We start from the raw sequence: 14,594 nt of genomic DNA, 5'->3' as shown, positions 1-14,594 counted from the left end.
CCAGTAAATGGTTAAACTGCTAAATTAAAATGGAAGAAAGCCAGCAACTTTGGTGCTCTCATGATTCATCACATCCTTAAGCTCTTCTTCAAATTCAGCATCAGATCTGCCAAGACTGCTTTTACAGTGATGCAATCAATACCAGTAAGAAACTCTGAAACTACTCTCTGCAGTCAAAGACTACTCCTCCTTCACACACAGTGTTCCCTGCAGACATTCAACCATTGAAAAGCTAAAAGACTGTTATATCATGTTTGAAATGTTAGGGTCAGATGTCATGTCTCAAAAACATGAACAGGATATGGTCTCTGCTACAAAAGTGCTGGATGCATCTTTTGAACTATGTGTTCTGGGCCTTCAGGCATAACAGAGTATGCAGCTTTTATACCAAAAACTGGAGCCAGAGAAAATTCTCACAACTCACTGTGGAAAAAAAAAAGAGACAGATTTATAAAACTGTGTGTAGACTTGTTACTGCACATGTTTCCTTTATACATCCCCAATTGGCAAAAAATCAAAAGCAGATTGAGGAACTGCTTGGAACGCCCAGCATCCGCCTACAATAAACAGGTAAGTGGTATACATAGCCAGAAGGCACCTACCCATGTTAGAATAACCATGGCAACAATACTGTTAGACCGTCACATGGAAACCTGGTCAACCATCAACTAGTTAAACGACACAAACAATCCAATAAAGAAACTGGTTAAAAACAAAAAGTCTATGTTTTGTATAAAGTCCCAAAGTTGCTTTCTAGCAGCTGAATTATTAATATTGATCATTTAAATGTTTAACAAACCATAATTAAGACGAGAATTTGGCCTCCATGTTTCTATTTGGAACGTTGACACCTCACCAACAAGTGAGTTAGGCTTCACTAAATGTTTAAAACTATTCAGTAAAACAAAACAAAAAACAGAGAAAAAGAAAGGAGCTGAGACGGCATCTGTGAGACACCATTGAACATCACAAATACAAGCGTAGCTTTGTAATTAAAAAGGGAATGAAAATTTCCTTTAATAAAACAAACATTTACAGCAACATAAACAGACTAAGACAGTTGGAGCTCTGATTCCATTTAGAAATCGGCTCCTCGATTCAAACTGATTTGACGTGTATCTATTTCTGTACATTTTCAGGAAATTTTATACAGCTGAGCAACGTATGGATATGGTCGCCATGGGGACAGCTCGGGATGCTTATTTAACAGCAAACCTGTCAATTAGTGTCTCCTTAAAAAACAAACAGAAACTGCAACTTAGTAGCAAGTCTTGAACTGGAACAGAGGTCTTCAGTTGGCCTCTTTGATCTGGACAATCTGAACCAGCTAATAAACCATCCATCATTATGAACCAGAACAATCTCAGTGCCAATATGACTGACTCTTCCATAAAAAAAGTATTTAAGAAAAATTAACTTAAGTATGTCTTAGGCCTCCTATCTGTTAATATCCACAGTTAGAATGTATGTCCGCTAATGTGGCATGCATGGTGAAACCCAAAAAGATAAATATATATTAATATAATTGTATTTTTCTTTAAGTAATAGTACTTATAATTCAAAAATAAACCTTCCATCCTAAAGAAGAAGCAAACATGTCATCAGGAGAAACCTGAACCGCATTTTACAACCTATAAGGTCAAATGTTGATCAAACAGGTGGGTTTATTTTGTTTGAATTTTCAGTTGATTATAAAATAGATGTATGTATGCCAATAAATATTAGTCTCTTTCAGTTCACAGCACACCAATACAAAACTAGGCAAACACCTTAAAGTGACCTACCAAATGTAGGGGCATAGTCCTGCCAATGAAGGACCCTCAAGCCTGTCCAGCATGATAAAAATATTCATTTAATTAACAAATTTCCTTTTACCATAAATTTATATTATAATTCCAGTCAGAGTCTCTGTAACTTTAACTTCTTAATACCTTTTATTTCTATTTATTTTTTTTCTATCTGATTCAATTGTTGATTGTTCAAGGCCAAGTTTACTGAACAATTCACCTGCTGCGTGCAGCTTTCCCCACAAAGAATTTCATCCCAACCTCTGAGAAAAAAGGATTCACAGACACAAAGGAGAACAGACCTGCTGCAGCTGCCACGTTTGCTGCTCTGCCGTTGCATTGGAATGGATTGGTGGGAGCTGCTGCGGGGGCGACACCAGCAGCTACAAACGGATTGGTTGATGGTGCTGCTGCAGGAAGATGTCAAGTTTTAAAATGTGACAGAGCTGAGAAACAGAACTACAACAAAAAGGCATGGGGTTTAACACCTTAAAACTGGTTTGGAGAGGGTTCCAGAATAGATAAATGTTTTAATACATGTTAGGATGATTTATGGAAAAAAAAACATTATAAATAAATAAAGCAGATAATAAAGCTTCTAAAAACTGTTTTACAGACATCAACATATGATGGTCAAGATCAATGTTGGTTGTCACACTCATCATATCTGATTCCACACTGTGAGGCTGTAAAAGAATTGTTGGACTGAAATGTTCAACACCAGTGACCTTTAATCTAGTATTTGAACGTTTCAGTCCAAACATTCTATTGCAGTGCCCTGTGAACGCTCAGATATGTGAGACAAGTAGCAAAGATACCCCAATAAAATAGTAGGCAGGTACAACAAAATAAGAAAAGGCTTTTAAAGGGGTCATAGAATGATTATATAGGGTATTTGGTGCTGGTCCTTAAGGTCTCTGAATAGGGTTTGTAACATTGGTTGGGCTGAAAATTGCATATTTTGCTGTTTTATGAGGCGTAATGCAAGCCTGGTTAAGAGCCCCAGTATGAAACGACAGGTTTTCTTCCTTTTATGGTATACTCATGAATATTTAGATGAGCTGTGCGCTGATTGGTTGGTTTACAACGATTGAAATTTAATTGAATTGAAACTGCTGAGCAAAGACGCATCATAGCAACAAGCACTCACTCACTGAAACATTGAAATGGTTGATATAGTAGGGTGACCAGACGTCCTTTTACACCTAAAAAAATGTCCGGGGGGAATTTTAAAATTGTCCAGGATTTTGGTCGAGTACAGTGCAGCAGAACTGAGCCACCAGGGGCTGGTCTAGGAACTCCGGCGGATGGAGAGAGGGAGCCAGTGGGGCACGGAGGCAAGCGGGGGGAAACATAACGTCTCCAGGTCGGGTTGGTCACTCCATCCCCGCTCCATCCCTGGCTGGCTCCGGACCCAGACCAGCGCCGGATCTGATGGCTCGGTTCAAATGCCCGGTCCGTTCCAGTCAGCCCCCCATTCCTCCCCAAACAAAGTGTCCTCCTTTTCAAAAACCCAATTCTGGTCACCATAGATATGCTAGCATTGCTATCAACAGCTTGGCCACAAAATCATACTTCCAGCTTGCGGTTGTAATGGCCTTATGGTTAGGCCAGAACCAAATAAGGCAACATCCCCGAATTGAAGTCAACTTGGGGCTTTGCATTAATTCTCCTGTTTTATGGTCGAAGTTTGGAATTGTGAGATTTGCATTGAAAGGAGGTGTTGATGGGGTTTGAACTTCTCTGAACGCCCATTTCACCCACTGAACTATCGTTATTCATCTATGAAAATGTAAACTTGGTTTTGCATTCTATGACCCCTTTAAGAAAGAAAACAGACTGTATAAAATAAGTGGCAGGGTATTATGACCTACTGCTAAAAGTGCCATTCCATTAGGGAATGGCACCAGCTTTCAATACATTTTTTTCATTTTCATATCCAAACCATGAGGAGGGGGGAACCTGCCCCTTGCTAATGTGAGCAAAATGTATACTGAACACTAATGGCAGTAGATTGGTAGTTCCAGTTTAGTGCTGAATTACAGTTTTTTTGTAAGAATTTGGAGTCAAGTCATAATCTTAAGTATGAACTACAAAAAATACTAGTAATGAACTGGATTATTCTCTGTCGATGTGTGGCTGGGCGATATGACTTAGAAAATCTAATCTCCCCCGTCTGTAAAACAATCCTCGTTGCTTAAAATGTGCGTCTCTTGATTCAACAGGAATATTTTTTTCTCTCCCTAGCATCAACAAACAACAGCACTGTTATGCTTTATACCTTTTCACCCATTTTAAGATGCCCAGTTTCATTAACAGTTAAACAAATCTCTCCCATATTTTATAATTATTCTTTTCACATTTAACTTTTGTTTATTTTAATCATTTTTTTTTCTAATTTTTGTTTGTAGCACTTAGGGATAGGCTTCCCATGCAAAGAGCTCTATTAATAGTATTTAGTTAGATTTTTTTTTTATATTTTTTTATCATTATTATGTCCGACTGCATGGCTTAGAACATCATCTTTCTTTTACTACCACTCTTCATCACCTGTAGAACACACAATCTGCTTTGCACATCTTAACATGTGTGCAGAAATCTGTGTAGATCACCTGCAAAATGCCCTCTTATTGCTCATACCAAAAATATAAATGCATGTGCATTTCAGTGCTTCTTATTTGTAATATTTGGAGATCAGGCAATAAAACATTTTCAGCTAGTTGTGTGAAGTGAGCTAGCTTTACAGTTAAGAGAAGACATGAAAGAAAGTGATAAACTGATGCGAGAAAACGAGCTTGGGAAGCCCAAGGAATAAATTGCTTGGGAGAGAAAAAAAAACTTGATAAATCAAAAAATAAAAAAAGATTTATTTCACAGACATATATCAAACAAAGGTTGGTTCTATAACAAAACAGCTAATTAGTTTGACTTAACGTTTTAGGGAAGGAAAGAAACAAAAGATAAAAATGATTTGCTTTTGGCCACAGAACAAGCAATTCGGTCAAGAACAGCCACTAAATAATATAATAGCATCAGCGATTTGATGATTCATAATTGATTTTGTGTTTATATATGTAAGGAAAACAGATTTACTTACCTCCAAAAGCCTGAGGCATGCCAGGCATGGCCTGTTGTGCTTGTGCTGAAGCCACCGTCTCGGACCCAAACACACCACTGTGGTATTAGCCAAAGAAATAAATCCCGTTAATGAGACAGAAACATATTTTCTATGGATAAAGAAAGTTTATTAGTATACAAAGTTCCTCATAAAGTCAAACAGACTATAAAAGGGCCACAGTCTGCCAGCACATTGAAATCCTATAATCACGTACTAATAAAAACCTGAGATTTTGTGTTTATTAAAAGCCATAAAAATTCATGAATAAGCATAAAAATACACATACAAAATTAAACATTGAGACAGTATCTCATATAAATCAACATTAAACTCCGTCTTAATTGGCACCTTCCCAATAACAGTGTGTAGATGGTGAGGGAATCTTACCCTTGGGAAGTACTGGAGGTGTTGTAAACACTGGTGGCTGGAGCTGTGGAACTGAAGACGGTATCAAGCTCTGCAAGAGCAGCATAACGGTCCCCTCGAGCGACACCCGCTGGCTGCTTCTGAGGCAAACCAGCAACTCCTGCAGCTGCTGCAGCGGCAGAGCTTACGCCTCCAGAAATACCACTCCCTGGAAGAGGAGCACACGACGAAAGAGGTTCAATTTAAGTTACAGGAACAAGTCAACTCTGAAAGGCAGCAAAAAGGTCCCAAGAACTGCCATATTCAACCTATTAAAACGTGGGAATAATAGTCAGTTATTGACAAATTTGTGAAATTACATTGAGAAAAAAATAAACCCAGCCAGAATTCTGGTCTTCAAAATGTTTGAAAGGATGGCACTTTTTAAAAGCGAGAAGAGAGCGCAGCAGCCTCTGGTCTTTATGTTGGCTGCTTTGGTCTCACCAAGGTCATGGTAATGTCAACAGATGAAAGAATTGAGCTGGACAATAAAACAATGATCAAATTCGGCCTTTGCTTGAAAATGTCATAATTTGTACAACAATATATAAAGCTTGCTGTTTTTTTTTTGTTTGTTTGTTTGTTTTTTAAGCCTGTGCATGACCCGGGTCAAAAAAGCTAAAAAAAAAAAACAGGGCTTTCAATCTTCATATTTATAGCAAGCCTGTATGTTTGCTTCTTTTTATTATTTTCAAGTGATCCCATCGCCCTGAAATCGACAAAGCAGGCTGGGCTATAGAGGTTTACCTTGCTCTGTTTTGGCAGAGCTAAACACGTCCAGGTCAGCCAGGGCTGCGTATCTATCGATGGGAACGTTAGTACTCTGTACAACGTCTTTGGCAGCTCCTGTGGAGTTACTCTGGGAGGAGGAACTGAAGGATCCAAAGTCAGCACTACACGATTTGGGGAAGTTGTCAAAATTTGCAAAATTGGCATTTGCTAGTCCCCCTGAGGCACTACCTGCATGGAAGAGAGAAATTAAAAGGTCATAAGGGATGCCTTATTTAAAAATTTTGAGACAATGATCAAAACAGAGGTGTCAGGGAGAGAGGAATCTGTGTTGAGCCATGCCAGCGGAGGAGGACCGGGGTCAGTTCTACATAGTTTTCTAAATCTCAAATCAGGGAAACTGAGTTTTCCATTTCACAAAGAGAGTTTACTCAACCTCTGTTTCTGTTACCGTAGTAACGATCTTCCCCAAGCTAAACTTTTCGGGAGCAGATTTTGTTCAATAAACTCAGAGTGTCCTCTGTCTCGGCTCTCCTTGAAGCCAATCACGTCGTTTTATTTCCTGATTTAGTCAGAAGAGTTTTTTCGTGATTTTGTGTAAACATTAAAAAATGTAAAAATCCTTCACTTGGTCAGTTAGACACATTAGGTGTTTAAAACAAACATAACATGTCCTTTTGACAAGGATTTTATTAAAGAATGATCAGCATTAATTCATAGAGAATTCAATATTCATAGGGTGAGGGTCCTTTGATATTCAGAAAGTTATCTTTATGCACCATCACATACATCCAGACCTTATCTGTCCTCACATTTGCAGCATTACAGACTTCTTTAAAAGAGTCTGAAATCAGTAAGAGAACAATGATATATGTGATAAAAGCATTATAGAACACGGCTGCAGTCAAACAGCACCAGTCCCATATCGCTTCAGACTATGCCTCCTTTACCTTCTAGTAGGTTTCTTATGGATGGTAATATGCAGATTATCATTGATAACAGCCTTTTCAGCCAAGTCTGAAGTCTTATTTACAATTTCGTACTTTGTAGTAGCTATCTACTTTATTTACAATGTACCTTTTTTGTTTTTACTGCATTTTACAGCGTTACTTAGAATCAATTCTACGTTTCGGTGACATGGATTTAATGTGTAATACTTTTTGTTTTTTCTGAAATTCAGTTTTTGCTGGCAAAAATTACAAATTTAGAAATTCTATTATTACAGTTCAGACTAAAAATCTGATTATTTTAGTGACTATTTTAGTGATCTAAAAATGGAACAATAAAGAGGACAGCTCTTTTAATGTCAAACAGCCTGCCATTGCAGACTACATATACATTTACCCATTAACTCAACCTTCTCCTACTCCATGTTCCTCTCCTTAGCAGCTGTTGCGCTGGTTCTCTGCCTTTTAAACACATTCTCCAATATTTTTTTTCTAATTCTACATCAAAATCTCTAGTTCCAGGGGTATAAAATACATACTTTCTGTTCTCTGTCGTCATGGTGACTTGTAGAATCGGGGCTTCACTGATAATGGCTTTTCATACTTGTTACCCACATGCTCAACTCTGAATGAACCTTCTTAGAGTTGATTAAACTAACCCACAGTGGCTTTTATGAAACCACAAACTCAGTTTCCAACCTTAGACTAGATCAATTCAGAGATGAGGATTTGAGTTTGATAAACCTTCGTTGTGAAATGGGCCTCAGAAATACCTAAAGGAAAGTGAGCAAAGATTTTCCACAATAACTACTTTAGGGGAGTTAAACAGCTTTAGAGGTTAATGTCAAAAGAAAAATCTATTGTAAACATGGTAGAGATACAAAGCTCAAAAATAAATAGCAATTTAGGTATGAAAACTTTGGGGAGAGACTCTGCTTATATAAAAGATAACTCTATTTGGGAGGGAATCATACGGCTACATTATTACCCCCTTTCTCTAAAACTGAAAAATGAAAAGACCTCATTAATTTAACGTGATTGTTTAAAGTGAGGTGTTTATTTAGTGTCCTTTTTTTTGCAGTTATGAAGCCCGCTTTAGGCAGGGAGTCTCCATAAACCAATGCAAATACACAAGAGACAAAGTGAGGAATAAAAGCTGAAACTTTACAAATTCTTCCCACAAAAACTGAAACCCTAGAGCCAATGCTGAATTCAAACCAAATGAATTTTGAGCATCAAGGGGATTCGGTTTACATATAGTCTCTCTCATAGATGCAAGCCAAGGGGCGCTGAAAGGTCCTGCAGTGCGTTTCAACAGTCTGGGGCGTTTTGAAGCCTGTACATAGAAAGCCAGTAGAATGTAGTTTTTTTAATGAACAAAGAAAAGGGGGAGTGCTTTCATCATGCTACGAAAATGTTTATGTTCAGTTGTTCAGTTTATAATGAATACCTAAGTTCACTTAAATATCAAAACCTTCCGCTGTTATACGTTTGATTTTATGTTCTGACTTTAGTTTGTGCCACATAACTAAAACACATTTATAACCATTTCAAGCTGCGTTAAATAACGTAGTACTTGGTTGACAGAGTCCTGCTGGTATGTGGGGGTCTGCTGCTCACAAAGTAGTTTAAGTAGGGTCATAATCCTGATTATGTGACGACAGAGATGACATTTTGGGGTGTACTTTCTTGTTTAATAACATCTTAAAAACTACTGTTTCCCCACATGTCACACTGAATGAAGCAAAGACATTCTCTAGGCTACAAACACAAATGTAGTCTTTGCATAAACGTTCAGTATATTTCAATGGTAAAGAAAATATAGTTTCAATACGCAAATTAAAAAAAGAAAAGAAAAGTGAACTTCGTCTTCATCGTTTAAACTGAATCGGTTCAGGTTAACCGGTAAGCTAGTTAGGTTAAGTTAGTTCTTGGTGGGGATGAATGTGGACATTCAACACATAATTCTGACATTAGTGTGTGCTCCAACTAGAAGTTTAGACAAAGAAGTTGGATGACAACATTTAAATACAAAAAGATTGTAAAGATCCTAACAAGCATTTAGGATCTTGTTACAAAACTGGAAACCAAAAAGCAAAACAAACATTTCAAAGTTTCATTTCTTTAAAGGTAAAGTGGGCTTTTTTTTTTTTGAAAGAGTAGAAAATGTCCTGATCACTTCGAGAATAACAGTGAATGTGCAAGACCATCCTTCCTGCTTTTGCACCATACAGTCTGGTCTTATTTCTTTTTTTTCTTTCCTTTCTCTTCCTTTCATAAACTTATAAGATTGTTTGCCTCTTGCTACTTTCAGCAATGATGAGAACACAGGAGCTACAACCAAAGCTAACTGTATATAATGTTTATAAGAAGCAAAGAGAATGCAGGCTGGCCTTAGGTCACACAGATTGGCATTTCAGACAACCTATAGACAAGAGGATCCCTCCCAGATCTTCTAACAGAAAAGAGATACTCCTTTATGCCTTTAATAAGTAAAATTAACAGTTCAGTACTAAAGGTTTGCATTCTTAAACGGAAGAGATTCCGTTTTATTAATAAAGCAACTCTTAACACAGCACTGACAACAAATTAATAAAAAACAAAAAAATGCTCTATAATTGTTGCTCATATTTGCTTCAAATAACCAAAAACTTCATCTGAATAGAAGGCTTCTAATCCCACCATTTATGAGTAGTCAAAGGTTTATAGATTACCGTCTCAGATTACTGTAGGGGTCTTTGACGCAAAAGTGCCATTCAACTCCTCCAGGACCAGTTTTTCCTCTATTATTTGATGAATAAATGAATTATAATTCTGTAGGAGGATAGCACTGTGGTGCTAAAAGGTTACATGTTTAATGCTTAATACTCCTTTATGAGCTTAAAATGCTGTATATTTTTTCCAATAGGATCTGTAAAATGTTGTCAGTCTTGAGGATCTACTTCAAATCTCAGTTTCCTCTCGTATACTTGGATCTTCCTCCATTACTCACCTTGTTGTCCTCCTTTCCACTCAGCACCATGAGGAGGAGAGCTTTCCCTGCTCCAAAACAGCCACACAAGACTCCATCTTTGTTTAAATCAAAACTCAAAAGCCATTTGTCAAGATTGCTTTCTAACTATGATCATCTGTTTTTTGCTTTTTAATAATTCTTTTCTTCTTTTTAAATCTTGATGACGTTGCTCCTACTGTCCTAATGGTACAGTGTCTTTATGTGCTCTGGAAGGCACTTTTAAACTAAATGTATTATTATTATTATTTTAATTTTTATTTAAGAGACCCCTTTTGTATTACTTTCAAGAACAAGCTAGGAAACTCTGCAGATTTGTTACGTTACTTATTAAAAATAACTCATGCGGATAACCTTAATCACCATGCCTTTATCAAACATACTCTATCCGGTATCAGGTTTTTTTTGTTTTTTTTTTTTTTTAGATTTTATTACAATCAATTAGTTTTTTATGATCTTATCTATTTTTATCCAGTACGTATTGCACTAGCCAGCTCTCGTTTTGTAATGTGTACCGCAGATTGCCAGGTCTGCTAATGCTAATAGCTAGAATGATCAAATATTTAACTTGCCTACAGAAGGAAATGGGCAACCTCATGGTCTCTGAGCCCCTTTGCTTCTTTAAGTCGTCATAAATGCTCAAAATATTGAGAGATGTTAACCTTCCTTTTGCTTCTCTTTTGTTGTGCAGGATTCAGAGAAATGTAGCACTAAGAAGAAGCCATTTCTCAGTTCTATTACGGAGATACTAGGATCTGGTAACGCCTGGCGTCATTAAATTTACTACTCCTACTATATATGATATACCTATACCTATACCTACCTATATATGAAACAATTGTTTACAGGCTATTTTGTCAGTCAAACTAACTAAACTTTTATTCAGCAACGCTATAGGCCTACTGTGGCTATACCATTTTTGAAAATAATTCTTTGCATTAAAAATGTGTGGCAATGGCCTTTAAATTGCGATAAGACCAGCCCCCCCAAAAAGCAGTCATAATCAGTCTTACACCAAGAGAATAAAAACTATACAATCTTTTTTTTTTATCCCTACCATAAAGCAGTAATGTATAGAGTTAGAGTCACAATGAGAGAAAACAAAATGGAGAGGAATAAACATAAAAGATTATGAAGCTATTATCATGGCAAATCCAGTCAGAGACTTACTGTGCAAACTCTGGAGAGGCAGAGCAGCGGTAAACTCACCCACACTGCGGCTGGATGAGAGCACAGTGAACGCTGGCAGACAGAAATCAAAGGAGGGGAAATGGTGCAATAAAGAAGGAAAAGTTGAAAGAAGATAAAGAAAACAAGTAATCAAAATAGTAGCTAAAAGAAAAGACTCTAGGAGAAAAGCATGAGTGCTAAAAATAGACAGTTATGTTGTGTTTATGACAAAGACAATGAAAAAACAAAAGAGTGAAAGATGCAACAGAAATGGGAGAAAAAGAGAACGGCTCACACCAAGAAGGTTATTGAACATGCCCTGTAGGGGGCAATGCAGCATGTAATAGCTTGCAGTAGAAGGTTTATCTGCTAAGAGTATGCCACTCAAAAAAGGTTAATTTACATACTGGCTAAAAACATGCAGGCATTTTATATTGTATGCTGGTTTATCAGAAATGATTAATAAACGTTCGGGAGGGTGTGTTAGAGCAGCTAAAAACAACTGAAATAATTTACACAGAGCGTGCTTATTCATAAATAGATCTTTAGTTTACCCTTGGGGTTTTTGAATGACAATACCAACTGTTTAATGTTAGTGCTTGGTGAGCTTCTCTACCTGTATTTGGAGGCTGGAAAGAGGCCTGGGGTGTAGAGCTGCTTCCAAACGCATCAAAATTAGCAAATCCTGCACCTGCACTGGCATTCGGTGCTGCTGAAGGTGGTGATGGGGTGATATTCAGATGGACAGGTGAGCACAACAGGAGAAAACAAAACAAAAACAAAGAGTGAGGGGGAGGTGTTGATGAATGGATTTACACACATCTAACAACATAGGTGAGATGACACACAAACAACACTGAACTCCATTAAGATATAGACAATCAACCTACAGTAAAGGGCTGGTGAAACCGAACTGCTCCTGCAGGCAAATTGGCTTTGATGGACTGTTAAGTTGTACAATCAAGGCAATGACAGAAAAAATAAATTACCAACATTTCTAATCAAAGGTTGGAACAAATTTGTCTCAGATCTCTAACTAAAAAAATACAAAAGGAAACCTAACAGCAATGAGTTTCTTGTTTAACATACAGATTATAATGAGTTTCCATCGGGTTATTCGCTAACAAATCCCCTCCATGTGAGATTGTTTTTCGCCTTCGCATGCTGGTAGATCTAAAGCAGATGAATTCAAGAAATGCAATTGAAACGTAATTTTAAACATCTAAGACGACTTAATTAATGAAAAAGGGGTTAAAACAGACAAATGCTAACTATGGCTGTGTTGACCTTAATCATATGGAAGACAGTCGAATTTATAGTCGTCCAACAGACGGCAGTTGACACCTTTTTCAAAGAGAGTAAACGATGAAAGCTTGTTTATAAGAAACTGGCTGTTTCCATATTAGAAAGTTACGTTGGAAAGAAAAAGTTGCATAAACAGCACTTGAGCTGGAGTCACGCTGCAAGAGCCTCACAGACACATCAGTAAATAGGCTACAGCTGTTACCTTCCTTGTGTAATGCCACTCCTATACCAGAGTCAACATTAGAAGTGCCTCTCCTCTGCTAAAGGTAAAACACATGAATCAAACTTGCTTAAAGTGAGAAGTTTCTATAATCAGTAGTGACTTGAGTTTTCTTAAGACAAAAGTCAGCACTAATAGGACATTTTACAGCTCCTCTGCTGAGAATTTATGAAGATTCAGATTTCATACTTAGTACTTGGCATCTCCCCAAACTGCTAAAACTGCTGACGTCTTGTTTAATGACCCTAACATCACAGTAGGTGATTGGTCAGCAGACTTGCCTGAACTGAACCCCATAATTGATATTGTCAGGCAGTAGATAAGAGCCTTCAATGAAGATGAGCTGAAGGCTGCTATGAAACAAACCTGGGCTTAGTTAAAAACATCACCTCTATGTCAAGCAGCATAGCAGCAGCATTTCATGCAAAAGAGGGCATATGGAGAAACTTTGTATGCGAGTCAATGTTTAAGTACTCCAACTTCTTTTTATTAGTCTTACATGATATTCAAATTGATCCAAAAACAGAAATATAGATTATACAGGGTACTAACCATGAATATAAATGAGTCAATACGTAATGGACCTTTAAAATTGAAGTTTCATGTTTGATTTGCATCGATGGGAAATCTCTTTGACATTCTAAGTTATTGAGATGTTAGTTGGGCAACCTGTTTCCCATCAAACTCTTTCTTTGTTTCTTAATAAAATTGTGGAGTTAAATCATTATTTTCATGTTTTTGAAAAGATGTTGTCTGTAACAAGTGGTGATAATATGAAAAATCTGTTTCCAGAAGTACATCGTGAACCCACGCTTTAATAATCATACAGATGGTTTGGACAACAGGAACCTTTTCAAAGGCTTTTTTTTTAGCATCACATCCAGTTCCTCTTTTTGTTGCAGCGCAGCAGGAACTGGATCTGACTGTAGTTCAGAGGAACACTTTTCAGGAATATTTTACTTTACACTTTTTTCCGGGCATTAGATAAAAACTCTTTTGGTAATTGGTCAAAACTTTATAACAGAAACAGTGAATAGTCCAAATAGTAAAAGGACAGAATGGTTTTTAAACACATGAGAAGGAAAATGAAGCTGGAAACTTGAAAAAGACCTTTTCTCTTTTTTGTTCTGCCATTATTCTCCAGCACAAATCTTCCTTTGCATTAAGTTCCGGATGTTTACTTTGATTCAACTTAAAGAAATACATCAGAGAAGCATTATATCCATGTAAGAGAAAGAAATAACTGCTTTGCTGATGCCATCCCCCTTTATTAAAATAATTCTTCTGCAACCTTCTGAAATTTATAAAGACCCCGGCAACCAACACCTGCTTTGAATCAATCAATCATTACTGGGATTCTTACTTGTGTGGCTGTTGAAATGTGCGAAGTTAGCAAAGCTGGAGCTGACGGCTGTGTTCACGTTGGCTGGTGCTGCAAAGATATCTCCACCCAAATCACTCAAGAGGTCAAATTTCTTTTCATGGAGCTGCTGTTGATGGGCCTGTCCACGGCTCACCACTGGAGACTGGTGGAGAAAAGAAACACATCTGATGTCAAACCTTTTATGCTGAAGCTGGTTACTATAGTTAACTGAAAAAGGGCACTTTTTAAACATTTGTATCAAGACTAAAACAATTACAAGCATCCCTAGAAGGTAGATGTCTTAAGCCCCATTAACACTACCCTCTGAAAACCGATCTGCGCCGAGTTCGGACTGAGCTTGGATCATCGGTTACTTACCGTATTTTCACGACTATAAGGCGCACATAAACGTCTTTTTTTTCCCTCAAAATGTGCGGTGCGCCCTTTGGTGCGGTGCGCCCTATGTGTGTTGCAACTGCGACTTTTGAGACCACCTCATTGAGGAGATGATGAAAGAGTGGCTGAATGTAAGGCGACCAG

At 37.5% G+C, this 14,594-nt stretch overlaps 1 protein-coding gene across 11 annotated transcripts in view; it reads right to left on the bottom strand.

Annotated features, from left to right (window-relative positions):
* agfg1 (ArfGAP with FG repeats 1) overlaps positions 1-14,594 on the bottom strand; it is a 40,532-nt gene that overhangs the window by 4,200 nt on the left and 21,738 nt on the right. The window contains exons 5-12 of one of the 11 annotated variants that reach the window (XM_015372771.1): positions 14,055-14,217; positions 11,783-11,878; positions 11,167-11,238; positions 6,058-6,270; positions 5,293-5,479; positions 4,885-4,961; positions 2,090-2,194; positions 1,785-1,826 (exon numbers count right to left, since the gene is read on the bottom strand). In XM_015372771.1, the coding sequence (XP_015228257.1) occupies positions 1,785-1,826; positions 2,090-2,194; positions 4,885-4,961; positions 5,293-5,479; positions 6,058-6,270; positions 11,167-11,238; positions 11,783-11,878; positions 14,055-14,217 (955 nt within the window). Of the gene's footprint in view, positions 1-1,784; positions 1,827-2,089; positions 2,198-4,884; positions 4,962-5,292; positions 5,480-6,057; positions 6,271-11,166; positions 11,239-11,782; positions 11,879-14,054; positions 14,218-14,594 lie in introns of all 11 variants that reach the window. The other 10 variants (XM_015372770.1, XM_015372769.1, XM_015372773.1 and 7 more) reach the window with 10 other exon arrangements.

The sequence above is a fragment of the Cyprinodon variegatus genome, unplaced genomic scaffold, assembly GCF_000732505.1.
Source record: "Cyprinodon variegatus isolate N-32 unplaced genomic scaffold, C_variegatus-1.0 Scaffold75, whole genome shotgun sequence".
In the NCBI taxonomy this organism is placed as follows: Eukaryota; Metazoa; Chordata; class Actinopteri; order Cyprinodontiformes; family Cyprinodontidae; genus Cyprinodon; species Cyprinodon variegatus.
The sequence above is the reverse complement of the archived record's forward strand: the minus strand, read 5'-3'. Positions and strand labels throughout refer to the sequence as shown.